At 40.8% G+C, this 21,886-nt stretch overlaps 1 protein-coding gene across 1 annotated transcript in view; it reads left to right on the top strand.

Moving 5' to 3' along the window:
* The first annotated feature begins 505 nt into the window (after positions 1 to 505).
* Positions 506 to 21,886, top strand: part of LOC111981457 (serine/threonine-protein kinase 32A-like) — a 66,773-nt gene continuing 45,392 nt past the window's right edge. Inside the window, exons 1-4 of the mRNA XM_024012734.2 lie at positions 506 to 888; positions 8,870 to 9,141; positions 13,645 to 13,700; positions 13,942 to 14,093. Coding sequence (XP_023868502.1) covers positions 9,090 to 9,141; positions 13,645 to 13,700; positions 13,942 to 14,093 — 260 coding nt within the window. The 5' untranslated portion in view covers positions 506 to 888; positions 8,870 to 9,089. The remainder of the gene's footprint in view (positions 889 to 8,869; positions 9,142 to 13,644; positions 13,701 to 13,941; positions 14,094 to 21,886) is intronic.

A 21,886-nucleotide genomic window follows, 5' to 3' on the forward strand; every position in this document is an offset into this window, starting at 1 on the left:
TATTGTTTTTTGTTCTTTATTTGAAAGTATTCTAATAAATATGAATACTCACCACGCTGCATATTGGTCCGATATCTCCTACTCCTCCTCAGACGAGGAGGACGAAGAACGTGACACTACCTGTATTTGACATTGTGTTGTTATTTTGCTGAACACTAGATGGTTTAATTTWATTTTTGGCAGTGAAACGAGGCTACTCAGGCGAGAAAAAAATCTCACCCAAATGTATAGCCCCGTTGYAAAATATAAATGGACTGTTTGAAAGTGTGAAGAATTAATACATGTTTTATACATTTTTTAAAATGTGAATCACATTTTTATTTGGCGTACACCCGACGGCATTCCGAACATATAGTTGCTGAAAATAAATACCTGCGAATAAATCGCCTCATAAAAATCACAAGGCGAGGGTGAGTAGGCAAGGCAACATTCCATATGATGAGGTGAGCTTTGCGAGATGCACGAGGAGGGAGTTCTATACAGCGTAGCGCCAAGTATCCTAATTATAGTCCAGTCGATATACCGGTGTGTGGAGGTCTCTATTATTCTGCCGTCTGCTGATCTCGTGCAACAATGTAGCAGTTTTCTSTTTTGCTTCATGATACAATTGTATCCTCAGTAGCAACAATAATTTTGCCCGAACAGTATAGAAAATACGAGAACACTAATCGCACTTTTATTTTTATTATTTTGTTTTACGATCAATCTGCGCCTCCTTCCCTCATCACTCCAGACAGTCCTTCTTGTGAGTCGGGGCAGGTGTATGGATGCGTCGTCCTAACAAGAAAGTGATGCCGTGAACTGTCCTCTTCTCTTCAAATAGGCTACCTTACATTTTTTTTTTTAACTGGATATGTTATTTATCTAAAAGCCCCGCGGCATTTAAAGGTAGGTTATGATGGTGTCTGCTTGAATGCCTAGGCTACTTTCTATTCAGTGCATGCTTTCTATTTTGTCACTGGATTCTAAGCGGAATGCCCTCCCGTATGGCTCTAAGTCAGCATTGCGATTTCTTTGTAATGTAGCGTTCAAGTGGTTTTTAATATTTTATTTASATTCACTAGGGTGACCTTATCAAGYATASCAGAAAATGCATACAAAATGGACAGCAAAATCTGATTTCTTTTTAACTTTGTTTATAGCTACCACTAGGTTAACACGCAAATTAAAATATTAAGTTTGCGTTACATTCCGTTATAATGGWGTGCAGTGTTTTTTGAATGCCCATGCCACGCAGGCTGTGTCATACATAGGAATCATACATGCGACTGAACTTAAAGGGATAGTTCACCCAAATTACAAWATTACATATTGGTTTACTTACCCTGTAAGCAGTCTATGGACAAGGTATGACAGCAATCCATTCTTTTGTTTTCCTGGCACTGTTAACACATGCTAACCTTTTAGCATTTGTGGCACAAATACCATTCAAATCATGGGACCGATATTAGCATTTTTTGCACGCATGTCCAAATCATCCGAAGTATCTAAAATTGATTGTGAAGCTCAATAAAATCACTTAGATAATTTAAACATTATATCGGTCTCATGACTTGAATGGGCTTTGTGCCACAAATGCTAAAACACCGGGAAGTATTGTAGCATTAGCCACCCTAGTATGGTGTTGGAAAATTGTGTTTTATTAAACATAATAAAGTWACATTTTATGGAAGTAATTTAGCCAAATGTCTAAATATATTTATTGTATAGGTCTACAGTTTGGGGGACTTTATTGGAAAATTTGGAACAATACTTTTCTTCCGCATTTAACTCTATTACTATTATCTAGTGACTGCATTTGATTCTGGGAGTGGAAATGCATTCGGAAAAGTATTCAGACCCCTTGACTTATTCTAAAATTGGTTAAATATATATATTTTTCCTTTTCAATTTACACACAATACCCACAATGACAAAGAAAAACAGGTTTTTAGATAATAATATAAAAAAATGGAAATATCACATGTACATAAGTATTCAGACCCTTTACTCAGTACTTTCTTGAAGCAGCTTTTGCAGCGCTTACAGCCTTCGAGTTCTTGGGTATGATGCTACAAGCTTGGCACACCTGTGTGTGTTTCTCCCATTCTTCCCGGCAATCCTCTCAAGCTCTGTCAGTTGGATGGGGAGCATTGCTGCACAGCTATTTTCAGGTCTCTACAGAGATGTTGATCGGGTTCAAGACTTGTTCCGAAGCCACTCCTGTGTTGTCTTTGCTGTGTGCTTAGGGTCATTGTCCTGTTGGAAGGTGAATATTTGCCCAGTCTGAGGGCCTGAGCGCTCTGGAGCATGTTTTCATCAAGGATCTCAATGTACTTTTCTCCGTTAATCTTTGCCTCAACCCTGACTAGTCTCCCAGTTGCTGCTGCTGAAAAACATCCTGTCAGCATGATGCTACCACCACCATGCTTTACCGTAGGAATGGTGTCAGGTTTCCTGCAGACATGACGCTTGGATCAGGCCAAAGAGTTCAATCTTGGTTTCATCAGACCAGAGAATCTTGTTTCTCATGGTCTGAGATTCTTTAGGTGCCTTTTGGCAAACTCCATGCGGGCTGTCATGTGTCTTTTATTGAGGAGTGGCTTCCATCTGGCCACTCTACCATAAAGGCCTGATTGGTGGAGTGCTGCAGAAATGGTTGTCCTTCTGGAAGGTTCTCCCATCTCCACAGAGGAACTCTGAAGCTCTGTCAGATTGACCATCGGGATGTTGGTCACCTACCTGACCAAGGCCCTTCTCCCCCTATTGCTCAGTTTGTCCGGGTGGCCAGCTCTAGGAAGAGTCTTGGTGGTTCCAAACATCTTCCATTTAAGAATGATGGAGGCCACTGTGTTCTTGTGGACCTTCAATGCGGCAGAATTTTTTTGGTACCCTTCCCCAGATCTGTGCCTCGACACAATCCTGTCTCTGGGCTCTACGGACAGTTCCTTCGACCTCATGGCTTGGTTTTTGCTCTGACAAGCACTGTCAACTGTGGGACCTTATATAGACAGGTGTGTGCCTTTTCAAATCATGTCCAATCAATTGAATTTACCACAGGTGGACTCCAATCAACTTGTAGAAACATCTCAAGGATGATTAATGGAAAACAGGATGCACCTGAGCTCAATTTAGAGTCTCATATCGAAGGGTCTGAATACTAAAACCTGTTTTCGCTATGTCATTGTGGGGTATTGTGTGTAGATTTCTGTGGGAAAAAATAAATGTAATCCATTTTAGAATAAGGCTGTAACGTAACAAAATTTGGAAAAAGTCAAGGGATCTGAATACTTTCCGAAGGCACTGTATGTAACGGGGGTCAGTGTGCTGCTAACAGCTTTGCTTCCTCCACTGTCTGACTGCCCCATACTGGACTCACACCAGCGATCATCTGCTTCGCAACACAGGTAACTGCCCTCCTTGACAACGTTCCAACGAGTTGAGCCACCAATTGGATGGCTCTACCATCGACATTTCAAGTTAGCTGTGGAGTGAGCTTACGGCACGTTCTTATCTCCGTTACATTCACCCCTTCTACACTCGCTACACAGCGAGCTACCCCGGCCGTTGAGTCCAACAGTCGATCTGGGTCACTGGCCCTCCTTAAAAACATTCCAATGGGTTGACCCACCTAAAAGGTACCAATTGGATGGCTCTATCTGCAACATTTTAAGCTATCTGTGGAGTGAGTTTACGGCACGTTCTTAACTCCGTTACACCTATACGCAGATTACGCTGTTAAGAGTTAGAAAAGTAGAATCATTTCGAAATTTTGTAGTGAATCAACAGTTTTCCAATAGTTATGTCAGTCAATGACAGTCACTCAAATAATCCTCACCAAATGACTGAGTAGACGTGCAGGGCATGTGCACAGGGGCCCTGACCATAATAGGGCCCCCATATCTTTTTTGTCACTCCGATAGTATATGAACATGGCAAAATGTGTAGCATTGCAGGAAATTATCTTTACACTGCAAAAGTTTCTCTCCACCTCAGGGCGACATCTGTAGAATTGCAGGATATTACCTTTGAGACTGCAAATTCTTCTCTCCGCCACATGGCAAAATTAGAAGAATTGCATGAAATTACTTTCAACACTGCAAAAAAGAAAAACTACTGAAACTATTCTATTTTATCCTCATACTCAAACAAGAATCAGTGTATCACTCCAATAATTAAATATTTCAGAGATAGTATTTAGCTTGCCTGATTTGTCAGCCAGTTTTCAAGTTATCAATTTCCTTAAGGTTAGTATGAAAGCAACCTAATGTAGCAGGGGTAAAATAAACTCCTGAAACTAGATCCCCTGCATACTAGTCTAGACAAGAAGAAAAAAAACTGTCGGGAGAGGTTCTCTTCTGTACTGTTCAACTAATCCAGTAAATATTGAGGAGGAGTTACGATGGATTGTCTGTCGCCTTGATTTGATTAATCTGGCCCGTGCACCCGAGTAGGCGAAACACCWGGTGAAWGTTGATTGCGTTRGTTTTAGAACTGGACTGCCTCCTGGGCATGAGCCAGCAGTTCAAAGCCCACTGGATCAAGATTCTGTGCTTTCACATTCAAAAGTGATTACCTTTGATAAAAAGGCTGTATCTGCCTTCCAAATGAAAACTAGTTAGAAAATTCGAACATATATTTTATGGAAAAGAGATGTATGTTTCTGGATGATGCATCATGCTGCCTTGTTGACAACATGACCGAGRGGTGCAGATTACTGTTCCTTTTGAGGAGGGTGCTCTTCCTTCACTGCTTCTGCCCATTCAAGTCACGCGCCATAGACCGGTGCCCCGCGGCTCAGCATAATCAAATCCACCCATTGTTAACCCGGTTGTTGGGGACTCGGCAGAGGCTAGTATGAAAGTAGCCTATCCAGRAAACCGGGAACATTCCCAGAACATGAGCTAAGATTCCTGTTAGGTTCTAGGGTTTTATCTAACATTGGGATGATAACATCCCAAAAACATTCAAAGAATGTGCAACAGAAGATGGTGAGTACGGACCAGTACATCACAGGGGGCTGAGCTCCCTGCCTTCCAGGACCTCTATACCAGGCGGTATCASYAAAAGCCCCKAAAATGTGTCAAAGAATTCAGCCACCCAAGCCATAGACGGTTCTRTCTGTTACTGCACGGCAAGCATTACCAGTGCACCAAGTCTGGAACCAACAGGACCCTGAACAGCTTCTACCCGAAAGCCACGAGACTGCTGAACAAGACTGCTAAATAGCTAATCAAATGGCTACCCGGACTACCTGCATTGACCCTTTGTTGCACTAACTCTCTTGCACTGAATCTATGCACACACACTCACACATACTTACACTGACACCCCAACACACATACACACACTACATACGCCCACACACACATAACATTAACACAACACATGCACACACATGCATACTGATGCCACACACACACTCACACACATACACACACACTTTCACACTCACCATGTACGTCACTTTACCCCTACTTATATGTCCATAGCTACCTCAATAACCTCGTACTCTTGCACAGCGACTCGGTACGGGTACTCCCTGTATGTTATAGCTATGCTATTTTGACTTCTTATTGTTACTCGTTATTGTCTGTGTATTTATTCCTCGTGTCACTATTTCATATTTTTCTTTTGTTTTTTTTCTTCATCTTTAACTCTGCATTGTTGGAAAAGGACCCGTAAGTAAGCATTTCACTGTCACATGTGACAAATAACATTTGATTTGATTTGTATGACTACATGCTGTTAGAATGTCCTATGACTGAAATAATGTGCAGATTGTCAACATATGAAGTGTAAAAAAATAGGGTTGTGTTTGTACTGTATGATTAAAGGCTGTTAAAATGTCTTATGAATGAAATTGAAATGCCATGTGTCTCTATATCACCTACACAATATACACTAACGTTCAAAAGTTTGGGGTCACTTAGAAATGTCCTTGTCTTTAAAAGAAAAGCACATTTTTTGTCCATTAAAATAACATAAAATTGATCAGAAATATAGTGTAGAGTAGACATTGTTAATTTTGTAAAGGACTATTGTAGCTGGAAATGGCTGATTTTTTTTATGGATTATCTACATAGGCATACAGAGGCCCATTATCAGCAACCATCACTCCTGTGTTCCAATGGCACGTTGTGTTAGCTAATTCAAGTTTATACTTTTAAAAGGCTAATTGATCATTAGAAAACCCTTTTGCAAATATGTTAGCACAGCTGAAAACTGTTGTCCTGATTAAAGAAGCAATTAAACTGGCCTTCTTTAGACTAGTTGAGTGTCTGGAGCATCAGCATTTGTGGGTTTGATTACAGGCTCAAAATGGCCAGAAACAAAGAACTTTCTTCTGAAACTCGRCAGTCTATTCTTGTTCTGAGAAATGAAGGCTATTCCTTGTGAGAAATTGCCAAGAAACTGAAGATCTCATACAACYCTGTGTACTACTCCCTTCACAGAACAGCACAAACTGCCGCTAACCAAAATAGAAAGAGGAGTGGGAGGCCCCGGTGCACAACTGAGCAGGAGGACAAGTACATTAGATTGCCTAGTTTGAGAAACAGATGCCTCTGGGATGCTGGCCTTCTAGGCAGAGTCCCTCTGTCCAGTGTCTGTGTTCTTTTACCCATCTTAATCTTTCATGTTTATTGGTCAGTCTGAGATATGGCTTTTTCTTTGCAACTCTGCCTAGAAGGCCAGCATCCTGGAGTTAAAAGTTAATTTGTGGAATTTCTTTCCTTAATGTGTTTGAGCCAATCAGTTGTGTTGTGACATGGTAGGCGTGGTATACAGAAAATAGCCCTATTTGGTATAAGACCAAGTCCATACTATGGCTCAAATAAGCAAAGAAAAATGACAGTCCATCATTACTTTAAGACATAAAGGTCAGTCTATCCGGAAAATGTCAAGAACTTTGAAAGTTTCTTCAAGTGCAGTCGCAAGAACTTTCAAGCGCTATGATGAAACTGGCTCTAATGAGGACCGCCACATGAAAGGAAGACCCAGAAGTTCATTAAAGTTACCAGCCTCAGAAATTGCAGCTCAAATAAATGCTTCACAGAGTTCAAGTAACGGACACATCTCAACATCAACTGTTCAGAGGAGACTGCGTAAATCAAGCCTGCATGATCGAATTGCTGCAAACAAACCACTACTAAAGGACACCAATAATAAGAGACATGCTTGGGCCAAGAAYCATGAGCAATGGACATTAGACCGGTGGAAATTCTGTCCTTTGGTCTGATGAGTCCAAGTTTGAGATTTTGGTTTCCAACCGCCATGTCTTTGTGATCTCCGCATGTGTGGTTCCCACCGTAAATCAGAATTCAAGGCACACTTAACCAGCATGGCTACCACAGCATTCTGCAGCAATACGCCATCCCATCTGGTTTGCGCTTATTGGGACTATCATTTGTTTTTCAACAGGACAATGACCCAACACACCTCCAGGCAGTGTAATGGCTATTTGACCAATAKGTAGTGTGATGGAGTGCTGCATCAAATGACCTGGCCTCCACAATCTCCCGACCTCAACCCAATTGAGATGGTTTGGGATGAGTTGGACCGCAGAGTGAATGAAAAGAAGCCAACAGGTGGTCAGCATATATGGGAACTCCTTCAAGGCTGTTGGAAAAGCATTCCAGGTTAAGCTGGTTGAGAGAATGCCAAGAGTGTGCAAAGTTGTCATCTAGGCAAAGGGTGTCTAAAATCTAAAATATATTTTTATTTGTTTAACTCTTTTTTGGTTACTACATGATTCTATATGTGTTATTTCATAGTTTTGATGTCTTCACTATTATTCTACAATATAGTAAAKAATAAAGAAAAACCCTTGAATGGGTAGGTGTGTCCAAACTTTTGACTGATACTGTACATTACAGAAGACTGAAATATAACAAAACTGTTTGACATAGAAACACCAGATTTTCAGCTGGTTTTTGAAGTAATGTTTATTAATTWTGAAATTATGAAAAAATGTAATATGGCCACTAGGTAATTTGAGGCCACTAGGTAATTTGACTGCAGGAAAGGGCTTCTGAAATGTTCTGGGAACCAGAAGTTGTGCCAACATTCTTACAACATTATAGGAATGTCCTGTGCAAGCTAACTTAAACATTGTATGAATGTCATCACAACTGAGTACATTTTGTGGTTTTGGATCATATCTCTTGTAATGTACCCACACTGTTCCCACAACCTAATTAAATGTTCTGGGATCCTTTAAAGATCTCAGAAAGGCTGTTCTGTCAACATTCTTGCAACATCAAAGGAATGGTTTGTGCACCCTGATACAAAAAGTATCTGAATGTCAGCACAACTGGACAGTTTTTTGTGTTTTGGGAACACACAAAATGTTMTCTGGGAATGTTCTTGTAACCTCAGGTAAATGTTTTTTGTGAATTTCTTTTGCAGCTTAAAATAAACATTGTAGAATCATCTGCACAACTGGACATGTTTTTGTTGTTGTTGTTGTAAACATATATTTTGTGATGTCACCCCAATGTTCTCACCAGACTTCTCCCACAATATAATGAAACATTCTGGGGACCTTTAAAGAACAAATTAAATGTTTTCTAGGAACGTTCTTGCAAAATCAGGCAAATGTTTTWTACAAACATTCTATAATCWTCAGCACGACTYGACAYTTTTTGTGTTATGYGAACATTTGTTGCAACCTAACYAATGTTCTGGGAACTTTCACAGAACCAATTTTGGTTTGCTGGGTATACTCCTTCGAAGAATTTGACAAGTTCACAATCGGAAAGAGCATCTCTCGACAATCTCCTACCAACACGAGTAGAGCATTACCGTGATGTGTTGCTCAACCACTCAGCCCCCTCCCTTCTTGATTTTGACGCATTGTGTCATGTTTGTGTGTTCTTCTCTTATATAGTTTGGTTTCCTGTTGAGGGGGGTCAGAGATAAATCCACACCCCTGGGTGTGGAACCATAGAGTACAGAGGAGAGTACAGGCCAAGTTCCAATCAACCCAACTGGTGGATCTAGGTAGGTTGGTCAAGCCCTGGCTCCAGGCTATGTCTCCCTGGCTGTGGGACAGCTATTCCGTACTGAGCTGAGAGGGACCTGCCTGGCTGGAGACTACAGGAACAGACATGGGGCTGGGACAATCCAACAAGGCTTCCGTCACCGATGACACAGAGGAGGGTGAGTAATGACCGAGKCTGTTATAAAGTGGGCAATGAGGATTATTAGACATTTCTCCTTTTGGATTTGTCTTCTCTGAGTTTGAACAAACAGATGAAGAAGATGCAGTACATCAATAGAAATGTAAGCATCAGTAAAGCCACGGTTACTAACAGYTTTCTTAAAGTCTCATAAAGTGTAATGGTAGTTATCATTCAGGTATGCAGACATTGTGTRATAGAGATCATATAATTCCTATAATATAGCGTTCTATGTGTAATTATGCACGGTGTTGGGCTTACAGTATATACTAGCTAAGTGGAATTCAACATCTTTGAATATGACAAATCCTCTAGATTGAATTCACTCACGTTGGCAAAACCCCAACAAGTCGACAGAGTTAAGAGTACATCAGCAATTCAAGGGCTGTCACTGGGTTCCCTTTTAATTAAAGACACATTATGTTTTTCTAAATATTACATAAGGAATCAGCTGTCATCTGAGGGTGTTTTACATTTTGGAAGCCAATAAGTGATGATCTAAGGTTTCTACAGCTAACCTTCTTCACTCACTAGAATACAGGTACTGTGACAGTTTATAGAGCACATCAGTGGATGTAGGCTAACGTGTTATGCAAATGTTTAGCTGTATCAAATTAATGAAGGTGACKAAAGCATTAGCAAAGGATTATTTATTGGTAGGTCAGCTGTGACAGACAGAGWGAATACTCTCCTTTTCAGAGAAAAACACACATACATGAAATACCTGAACAGTTTACAGTTTACAAGTTTACATACACTTAGGTCGGAGTCATTAAAACTTGTTTTTTAACCACTCCACGCATTTTTTGTTAACAAACTATAGTTTTGGCAAGTCGGTTAGGACATCTGTTTTGTGCATGACACAAGTCATTTTTCCAACAATTGTTTACAGACAGATTATTTCACTTATAATTCACTGTATCACAATTCCAGTGGGTCAGAAGTTTACATACACTAAGTTGACTGTGCCTTTTAAACAGCTTGGAAAATTCCAGAAAATTATGTCATGGCTTTAGAAGCTTCTGATATACCTGTGAATGTATTTCAAGGCCTACCTTCAAACTCTGCTTGACAACATGGGAAAATGAAAAGAAATCAGCCAAGACCTCAGAATTTTTTTTTTGACCTATTCAAGTCTGGTTCATCCTTGAGAGCAATGTCCAAACGCCTGAAGGTACCACGTTCATCTGTACAAACAATAGTACGCAAGTATAAACGCCATGGGACCACGCAGCCGTCATACCGCTCAGGAAGGTGACGCGTTCTGTCTCCTAGAGATGAACGTACTTTGGTGAGAAAAGTGCAAATCAATCCCAGAACAATAGCAAAGGACCTTGTGAAGATGGTGGAGGAAACAGGTACAAAAGTATCTATATCCACAGTAAAACGAGTCCTATATCGACATAACCTGAAAGGCCGCTCAGCAAGGAAGAAGCCACTGCTCCAAAACCGCCATAAAAAAGCCAGACTACGGTTTGCAACTGCACATGGGGACAAAGATCGTACTTTTTGGAGAAATGTCCTCTGGTCTGATGAAACAAAAACAGAACTGTTTGGCCATAATGACCATCGTTATGTTTGGAGGAAAAAGGTGGAGTTGCAAGCCGAAGAACACCATCCCAACCGTGAAGCACGGGGGTGGCAGCATCATGTTGTGGGGGTACTTTGCTGCAGGAGGGACTGGTGCACTTCACAAAATAGATGGCATCATGAGGCAGGAAAATTGTGTGGATATATTGAAGCAACATCTCAAGACATCAGTCAGGAAGTTAAAGCTTGGTCGCAAATGGGTCTTCCAAATGGACAATGACCTCAAGCATACTTCCAAAGTTGTAGCAAAATGGCTTAAGGACAACAAAGTCAAGGTATTGGAGTGGCCATCACAAAGCCCTGACCTCAATCCTATAGAAAATGTGTGGGCAGAACTGAAAAAGCGTGCATGAGCAAGGAGGTCTACAAACCTGACTCAGTTACACCAGCTCTGTCAGGAGGAATGGGCCAAAATTCACCCAACTTATTGTGGGAAGCTTGTGGAAGGCTACCCAAAATGTTTGACTCAAGTTAAACAATTTAAAGGCAATGCTACCAAATACTAATTGAGTGTATGTAAACTTCTGACCCACTGGGAATGTGATGAAAAAAATTAAAGCTGAAATAAATAATTCTCTCTACTATTATTCTGACATTTCACATTRTTWAAATAAAGTGGTTATCCTAACTGACCAAAGACAGTGAATTTTTACTCTGATTAAATGTCAGGAATTGTGAAAAACAGAGTTTAAATGTATTTGGCTAAGGTGTATGTAAACTTACCACTTCAACTGTATATCTGTACAATTGTACAGTATCTTTTCTAGAGTGTACACTATGGACATTGTTTGCTGTGACTCCAGCCACGTAGTATTCTTATGCCGTTGCCAGAATAATCGTCATACATTTCTTTCAACATTTGTTATTTCCTTAAATTTGAGCTTCTGCCATCGATCCCATTAGTTACCCATTATGGACAAAGTCATCACCTTAGAAATAAAAGTCACGTGTGACTTGGAATTGTACTTGGAAGTTCAAAATAACTGGAGTGCTCCTTGACATTGTTGTTGTGGCTTTGACATTGAAGCTGAGTGTTCAATTTTCCAATGCCCTGAATTTACTGCCTGGGCACCTGGGATTGGTGTTGGCCAGAGAAATAACAGGACAAATGACAGATAGAGAACCATAGAGAGAGATTTAGTACATCAACAGGYCTGAGTGCTTTATAAGTCTATTAAGTATGGGATTGGGAATTAAGTGTTCTTTGTTCTGTGACTTTGTTCTGTTGACAATCATGCTAAAGCTGTGACCTGTCCCCCCTCTATGTCTGCCTGTCTGTCTGTCTGTCCCCTGGGGCTTCCACTTCTCTTAATGGGCACGCCTGTCTGGTGATCATGCTTTATTCACGCTCCGGCTGACTGGGACCCGTGGGTTCTGTTTCAGTCGCCACAGCAACCGCATGACTTACTCAGTCATGGCTGCGTACTAGTGTATATGGGGCTCCGCTAGAGCTTCCTGCCTCTGTGAACATCAGAGAGAGGGGGGAGGGGAGACAGACAGACAGAGAGATAGACTGAGAGATACAGAGAGATACAGAGAGATAGATAGAGAAAGAGTAAGTTACCGGCACCGCAGCCTCTGTCTCTGTGCACCCGCTGCTCTGCTCTCCTCGCAGTCAAACCACAGCTGTCCTTCCCTAAAACCCCATCAGAACCAGAGTTAGGCTCAGAGCCTGTAGTGAACAGTGAAACACAAGTAGCYGAGAGGGGAAGTGCCACTGATACATGACTAACAGAGCATATCATTAACTGTCACATCCAATCCATCCACTCGGAGGGGATGTGAGGTGTCGCTGCTCGGCGGGGGTACACCGGCCAGGTCACATGACCGGGACCAGAGAGAGAGAGAGAGAGAGAGAGTGGGTGGCAGTTGCACGTCACCCTGGGAGATGGCAGATAGAAAGAGGGATAACCCTCTGTTTCGATTGCCATGGCTGTGAAGACCGGCCACAACTGGTTCCAAATGAATAGAAATGTTTTTTGAGATTAGACCGATAATTGGTGCAGGTTCAGGTTAAATTGGGACTGGGAGCAGGGGCGTCCTGCACCCCAAAAATCGTCAGTACATTTAGTTATTGCTTGCCAGCAGGCATGCCAGCTAAGATAGTTAGACAAGCTAGCTACTCTAACTTCATTGATAACCTGAAATGGCTTCTTTGCAGATAGTGTGAGAGGTGTGAGATTGGGAACCTTTCTGGACCAACTTCATAAAATTGCTAGTTGACTAGCAGTATTACAGAAAAACAACAACAAATTTAACAAAAAAATGCCCCATTAAAACAATATATATATATATATATATATAATATACTGTATACTGTATATATATATATATATATATACAGTATATTTTAAAACAGGATAAATCTGAGGGGGCATGTGCCCCTGTGCCCCCAATGGGCATGACACTTTTGACTGGGAGTGTAGTACTGACTGAGAGTGTAGTATGTGTGCTGAGAAGAGATGGAAGACACAGAGCAGGAAAGTGCTGAAAGTCAGATGAAATGTGTATTTTGTTTCAGAGAAAAACGTGAAACATAAAAAAAAAAAAAACATCTTCTGGACTATAATGTAAACAACCTTTTATTTCTCTCCGCAAGTTKATTTTGTATCAAGGGAGCAGTCTGTCTACATCTGATTGTAATGAACTGTAATGAACTGAATGAAACAACTTACCGRGGCCAAAATGACTTCACATTTAGATCCTTTTCCATTTGAGATAATAACACTGCCTCACACAAGTTAAAAAGGACGCTGAATGTCAATTGTTTCTAGTGCCATTTAGATTTTCTCGTGCATCCTCTATGTATTTCAACAAGATTGTGATTGTATGAAATTGTATGCTGTTTGCCTGCAAATATGAAAATAAAGAGATGCTCCTCTTCTTTCCCCAGTCAATTTTGACCACTTCCAGATCCTAAGGGCTATCGGGAAAGGAAGTTTCGGGAAGGTAAGTCTGTTTTGGTAAATTGCTGAGTCCAACCCCCACTTGAAATAATCAGTTCTTAGTTGTCTTGACAATAGGAGCCACAGATGCAGTAGAACAGTACTTTCACATTCTATCAAAGCACTTTCTTACAGCTTGTGTTTACATCTAAGTAAAACCACAATGCAATGATCAGTAAGAAACCCATTCAGTAAACTCAGGTGATAGCAGGATGTATGCAGAGCTATTGTCTGTTTCTCTCTAGGTGTGCATTGTGCAGAAGAAGGACACGAAGAAAATGTATGCCATGAAGTATATGAACAAACTGAAGTGTTTGGAACGGAACGAGGTCCGCAATGTTTTCAAGGAGATGCAGATCATGCGAAACCTCGAGCATCCTTTCCTTGTCAATTTCTGGTAAGGCTCATTCTGTGTGTGTGTGTGTGTGTGTGTGGGTGGGTATGGGTGTGCATTCGTTAAAGAAAGAAAGGAACAAGAAAGAAAGAAACAACAGCAACTGTTAGGAACAAGTGCTTTGAAGACAGTGATAAAGCATCTGTAGCGAGAGGACTCTCACCTTGAAAGTGGCAGAAGCTTGAATGCCCAATCTAACATGTATGTTTGCTCAGCCAAGGCTTTGACGTATAGAATGGAGGAGGACAAACAACACAAAAAAGTAGAACAAAACCTCAGACTTTTTGTCTTTGAAAATCATGTGGGTAGTTACTTGTGAAGGATTATTAAAGTACAGTACCAGTCAAAAGTTTGGACCAGTCAAAAGTTTTTACTATTTTCTACTTTGTAGAATAATAGTGAAGACATCAAAACTATGAAATAACACATATGGCATCATGTAGCAACCAAAAAAGTGTTAAACAAATCAAAATAGATTTTATATTTGAGATTCTTCAAAGTAGCCAACCTTTGCCTTGATGACAGCTTTGCACACTCTTGGCATTCTCTCAACCAGCTTCATGAGGTAGTATTTCAATTAACATGGGCGCCTTGTTAAAAGTTAATTTGTGGAATTTATTTTCTTCTTAATGTCTTTTGAGCCAATCAGTTGTTACAAGGTAGTGGTGGTATACAGAAGATAGCCCTATTTGGCTAGTCAATATTATGGCATGAACAGCTCAAGAGCAAAGAAAAACGACAGTCCATCATTACTTTAAAACATGAAGGTCAGTCATTCCGGAAAATTTCAAGAACATGTCTTTATAACAGAAAGTTTCTTCAAGTGCAGTCGCAAAAACCATCAAGCGCTATGATGAAACTAGCTCTCATGACGACCACCAGAGGAAAGGAAGACCCAGAGTTAACTCTGCTGCAGAGGATAAATTCATTACAGTTAACTGCACCTCAGATTGCAGCCTAAATAAATGCTTCACAGAGTTCAAGTAACAGACACATCTCAACATCAACTGTTCAGAGGAGACTGCATGAATCAGGCCTTCATGGTCGAATTGCTGCAAAGAAACCACTACTAAAGGACACCAATATTAAGAAGAGACAAGCTTGGGCCAAGAAACATGAGCAATGGACATTAGATTGGTGGAAATCTGTCCTTTGGTCTGATGAGTCCAAATTTGAGATTTTTGGTTCCAACCACCATGTCTTTGTGAGACGCAGAGTACGTGAATGGATGATCTCCGCATGTGTGGTTACCACCGTGAAGCATGGAGGAGGAGGTGTGATGGTGTCTTGGTGCTTTGCTGGTGACACTCAGTGATTTATTTKGAATTCAAAAACACATTTAACCAGCATGGCTACCACAGCATTGTGCAGCGATAGCCATCCCAACTGGTTTGCGCTTAGAGGGACTATCATTTGTTTTTCAACAGGACAATGACCCAAAACACACCTCTGGGCTGTGTAAGGGCTATTTGACCAAGAAGGAGAGTGATGGAGTGCTGCATCAGATGACCTGGCCTTCGCAATCACCCGACCCCAACCCAATTGAGATGGTTTGGGATGATTTGGACCACAGAGTGAATGAAAAGCAGCCAACAAGTGCTCAGCATATGTGGGAACTCCTTCAAGACTGTTGGAAAAGCATTCCTCAAGAATCTGGTTGAGAGAATGCCAAGAGTGTGCAAAGCTGTCATCAAGGCAAATGGGTGGTTACTTTGAAAAATCTAAAATATATTTTGATTTGTTTAACACTTTTTTGGTTACTACGTGATGTCTTTTTTCATAGTTTTGATGTCTTCACTATTATTCTACAATGTAGAAAATAGTAAAAAATTAAGAWAAKCCCTTGAATGAGTAGGTGTGTCCAAACTTTTGACTGGTACTGTAAGTACATTGTAAAGACATACTGAACTTAGTCAGAGAGAGAGAGAGAGAGAGAGAGAGAGAGAGAGAGAGAGAGACACACACACATACACACACTAGGCATCCTACCCGGAGCCCGACTCAGCTGCACATCACTCACTCTGCCAAGACAAGCATGTATTTTTACTATTGATGATGCAGAAGTAGCCTACTCAGAGACAGACAGGGCCTTTATGGAAACTGGCTGGTCTGGGCGTCATCCTGAGCTGTTGCTGTCAGTGAAACTGGATGGAGCGGAGACACTGATGGAATTGACTTTATTGAAGGTGAATTTTCTGTCTCACTCCACATSCTGTGGCGAGCATCACAAGGCAGGAATTGCTTTACTGAATCGACAATGAAGAAGAACYAGGACTTGAAGTTAATGAAGTGCATGGACAAGAATGTTCATTGGCATCAGTGAGGTAGTGAAGTGTCTCATGTCTTTCATTCAATATGCTTATTTTGTAATGGTCTCAATGCATCAAATACAGTTCTCCACTATTTGTCCTTTATTTAACCAGGAAGGTTACCTGCATACAGTAAACACACCTATTAGTCTTATTGCCATACATGATCTGGAATTTCTTTCTAGTCAACAATCTGCTATACCTTGTGTATCAAACGACCCAGGGAGTGATCCACGACCAAGAATCCCCTTAATGCACACCGGGGCCTCTCTACATAACGTCACTGTTCACACAGTCTCTTGGTTTATTCAAACATCACGTTATGTTACAGGACACTAGTATGCCCTTCTTCTGGCAGGTTGTCAGGTCAGTTAGTGGAAGGTCACAGTGCTGGGATGGTCTCGCCGAGGGGGAGGCAGCTCAGTGGACTGCAGGTGAAGCGCGTTAAGGCAGAAGACAGTGGCGTGACCTTGATGCCTCATACTGTAGCTTGTGCCTCCTCAGCGGGGGCTGCTGGGATGGGGCGTAATTTCTCCCCACGGTCGACAGCAGCTGAAGGAGCATTAGCCTCTGGCTGAAGGGATCTGTCAGTCAATCAGGGGGCCGGAATCAATGTAACACCGTCACATTGGGGGGACTCATCCAGGTCTGTTCTGCAGAGGCAGGCTTCAGTCAGCTACTTCTGAGATGGCCTCAGTTCTCTCTCTCTCTAAGTGTGTGTGTGTGTGTGTGTGTGTGTGTGTGTGTGTGTGTGTGTGTGTGTGTGTGTGTGTGTGTGTGTGTGTGTGTGTGTGTGTGTGTTGGTGTGTGTGTGTGTGTGTGTGTGTGTGTTGCGTGGCGTGTGCGTGGGTGCGTGATTGCTTTTTGTAGGCTACTGATTGTGGATTCTATAGCAAACTGTGTTGACTTTGTCAATTAAATTGAGCTGAACTATAAGCTATTCATTAGACTTCTTGTTATTGATTCAAGGCGTGTTTGTTCTGTCGAAATATGCAAACTCCAACGTAAACCAGAGAGTAATGGCCTTGGAACTTTTAATTGATTTGGAGGCAATTACAGATACAACATGGGAGTCAATTAAACATGCATTATAGTAAATGTGCTAGAATATACATTATGTTGTGCATTATGGGCCACTTTGCGAAACTAATATACAGTGCCTTCAGAAAATATTCATACTCCTTGACTTATTCCACGTTTTGTTGTTATAGCCTACATTCAAAATTGATTAAATGGTTTGTTTTTTCTCTCCCATCTACGTACAATACCCCGTAARGACAAAGTGAAAACATGTTTCTAGATTTTATAGAAAATTAAATACAGAAATGTCTATTTTAAATAAGTARTCACACCCCCAGGTCAATTCGTTGTGAAAGCACCTTTGGCAGCAATTACAGCTGTGAGTCTTTCTGGGTAAGTTTCTAAGAGCTTTTCACACCAGGATTGTGCAAAATGTTCCCATTACTCTTTTCAAAATTATTCAAGCGCTGTCAAATTGGTTGTTGATCATTGCTAGACAACCATTTTCAAGTCTTGCAATAGATTTTCAAGTAGATTTAAGTACAATCTGTAACTCGGCCACTCAGAAACATTCACTTTCTTTTTGGTAAGCAACTCCTGCTGAAAGGTGAAGTCATCTCCCAGTGTCTGGTGGAAAGCAAACTGAACCAGGTTTTCGTCTAGGAWTTTGCCTGTGCTTAGCCCCATTCTGTTTCTTTTTATCCTGAAAAACTCCKCAGTCCTTAACGATTACAAGCATACCCATAACATGATGCAGCCACCACTATGCTTGAAAATATGGAGAGTGGTACTCACTAATGTGTTGTATTGGATTTGCCTCAAACATAACGCTCCGTATTAAGGACAAAAATGTAATTGCTTTGCCTCAATTTTTGTTGTATTACTTTAGTGCCTTGTTGCAAACAGGATGCATGTTTTGGAATATTTGTATTCTGCACAGGCTTCCTTCTTTTCATTCTATCAATTAGGTTAGTATTGTGGAGTAACTACAATGTTGTTGATTCATCCTCAGTTTTCTCCTATCACAGCCATTAATTCAACTCTGTAACTGTTTTAAGGTCCCATTGGCCTCATGGTGAAATCCCTGAAATTCATCATGCTCAAAGGGATATTCATTGTCTCCTTTTTTTTTACCCTTTTACTGTACCAGTGGGGGACCTTCTTTGTGAAGCATTGGAAAACCTCCCTTGTCTTTGTGGTTGAATCTGTTTGAAATTTACTTACAGATAATTATATGTCTGTGGTACAGAGATGAGGTAGTTATTAAAAAAGAATGATAAACAATATTATTGCACACAGAGGGAGTCCATGCAACTTATAATGTGACTTGTTAAGCACYTTTATTCTCCTGAACTTATTTAGGCTTGCCATAACAATTTGTTTAAAACAATTATGGGGTATTGTGTTCAGGCCAGTGACAATCTCAATTTAATTGATTTAAAATTCAGGCTGTAACAATAAAATATGGAAAAAGTCAAGGGGTGTGAATATTTTTCAGGAAAAACATCAATTGGAACCCTTTGGTCCAAAGTCCAGTACTTTTCTCTGCACGGGATTCCACCTCTCAAGTAGCTTACTGTGAGATATGCTGGTTCTAAATTGGCCTGAAGGGTGTTTTCAAACTGCATGTGAGGTAGAACAAACTGACCTGGYTGGGAGAGTCCATGCCAAGAAAACMAATCAGAATCCCAGGCTTGTTGAAAATAATGAACAGGAGGCAGTGTATGCCACCCTCACAACCTGCTGGGGATGCTAAATGACTCTTTCTCTCTCTCTTGCTCTCTACATAAGTGTGCACTGCCTCGTATGTGGCTCATTAGGACAGTATAGTCTTAGTTCTACAGTAAACTGTGGTGATTGCTTATTGTAATTTATCGAGGCCAAGATGGCAGATGACCATTGCAGCTAAGTATTCATACATATTCAAAGACACTTGAGTTCTGTAGCGTGCATGGTGTGAGAGTAGGGACAGAATTGCTGAAGGCCGCCATAGGCGGATGTGGTAGATTGAGATGCAGCCCATCCCTAGCTTAAACTGACACATTTTGATGGGGATTTTTTCATTATGTTACTTAGATTGACGCACAGGTGKGTCAATTGACTCTAGTTTTCTTTTTTAAGTATCTGTGACCAACAGATGCATACAGTACCTGTATTCCGAGTCATGTGCAATCCATAGATTAGGGCCTAATGAATTTATTTAAATTGACACATTTCCTTATATGAACTGTAACTCAGTAAAATCTTTGAAATTGTTCCATGTTTSATTTATATTTTTGTTCAGTGTAGGAATAAAGTGACTAGGCAACATGGTAGATAATAAACAGTAGCAGCAGCATACAGTATGTGATGAGTTAAAAAAAAAAGGATCAATTTAGATAGTCCGGGTAGCTTTTTGGTTAGRTATTTAACCAACTTTTTAGCAGTCTTACGGCTTCGAGGTTTAGTAAATAGTTCTACTATGACTTCGGCAGTATTTGGACTGTACGAACCAAGTCTTGGAACATTTTAAAGGACCGCCTGTTTTGGCATCGGAGATACATTTTTGCCATTGTCAAGCTCCTGCATTCTCGAAATGTTGTCATTGGGCAGAGAGATTTCCTGTTGTTGCAGCTTTAAAGCTATTATCCTGCAATTCTACCATGTTTGCCATGAGGCAGAGAGAAAYTTTAAAGCTTAAATTGCAGTGCATTTCTGTAAAAAAAAAATCATCATTTGTGGGGAATGCAATTGTATTGAATTGAACAATGTGTAATTGGTCGAGTACTGTGGATACCAATATCCCTGTGAGCATCCCAGGCCCATGTTGCCCAGGGTTAAGAACATAAATGATAGATTATTACAGTTGGTGTTTCTCAAAATGCATACTACCGTGCTCTGAGCACACATATTGGAGCACAGGAGGGTCAGCGTCTGAGTCCAAATCCAAGTATGCGAAACGGAGCACGGAGGGCACTTCTCGAATGAGTACCTGACTAAAATAATTTATCTTGATACGTTAATAAATACATGCTGTGTTAGTTTTGGCATGTTTACCTGCCTACGTACCCTAGATTGCAAGCCCATAATATGTCAATAGGGCTAACTGACTAGTTATTACTGRTAGCTAGCCAGACAGCCACGAAGAATTGACATCGATCTTGCATACAATTCGTTTTAGTTCACTTTGCCTGTTAAACTGTCTGGTTAGCTACATTATTACGATTCACATATAGCTAGATGATAGTTATGAAGTTAAACAGTTGCTTTGTGTATATCTTGTTTCATCTATTGTTGCAATTGTCCTGGCTGGAAGAAGGTTCAGTGAATGGGTAAATCCGTAGGTCAAATAGGGCTAACTAGCTACCCACGAAAGATTGGTAGTTACCCATGAAAATTGTACATCTACTGTACCTTGCATAACATTCCTATTAGGCCATTTTTGCCTGTTTAATTAGCTGACTAGCTAGATTATTACGATTCACATACCTAGCTGATAATAATTAAATAAAACGTTRGCTTTGTGTATATTTTGTTTCGTCTATTGTTGCCATTGTCCTGGCTGGAAGAAAGTTCAGTGAATGGGAGGTGAAGCGTGAGGTAATATAGTAGGGGGAGTGCTTCTCAAATGTAATGTTTTATGRATTCTCAACACTCTCATCCTCACAAGAACGTACTCAAAAGAACATTGTCAGAGACTATACTCGGAACATGAGAGTGTGGAGCACGGTTGTATGCATATTGAGAAACACCCATTGTATTGTATTACACCCTCTAAACGTATTTCCCCCACCGCCGCATAAGATTCTATAATGGTTAGGTTTCACCAACTTCCCACTTTAGTAGAGTGTGCTGTGGGAACAAGAATAATAAACCACCAGTGAAACATAAGAATCAGATTTTCTACTAGATTAAGCTTTCTCCAGTAGGCTATGGACTCTTCGTGCACGATCGATTCCCTGTAGGAACTGCTATCGCTCCTACTCCAGGCCACTCCAGCTAAACCAACACGTTCCTTCATGAATATTCCGACTGGCACCAGGAGGGGAAGCTGGCTGGATCATGCCACTACATTACAGGAAAATAAAAAACATTACTTTTCTCCCCCATAAGTGCCCACAATGTAAAGGAAAATAAACTGATATTTCTCCTGCAGGAAACAAGGCAATTCATGTCCCTCTCCTTGGGTAAGTGCTAGTGACAGCTCCCAMACGCTCTCACCTCGGCAGACTCCGCTGAGCCAGGAGTATTTTCCCAACATCAGAAGGAGCTCTGTAGAGAGAAATAGAGAGCACTGCCCTGCTGAGCATAGCACTACTGAGATGCTTAGATTCTCTTAGATCTGACTGGCAAGCCCTTCTAAACACATCTAACTCACCAGACAAMTTTTTTTTTTTTTTGCACGCAAAATGTACTTTTTCGCTTAAGTTTTCATGTACTGAATACAAAATCTAAAGTTAAATGTGTTCCCAACGCATTTTCAACTCT

This window comes from Salvelinus sp. IW2-2015, linkage group LG20 (genome assembly GCF_002910315.2).
Source record: "Salvelinus sp. IW2-2015 linkage group LG20, ASM291031v2, whole genome shotgun sequence".
Classification (NCBI taxonomy): domain Eukaryota; kingdom Metazoa; phylum Chordata; class Actinopteri; order Salmoniformes; family Salmonidae; genus Salvelinus; species Salvelinus sp. IW2-2015.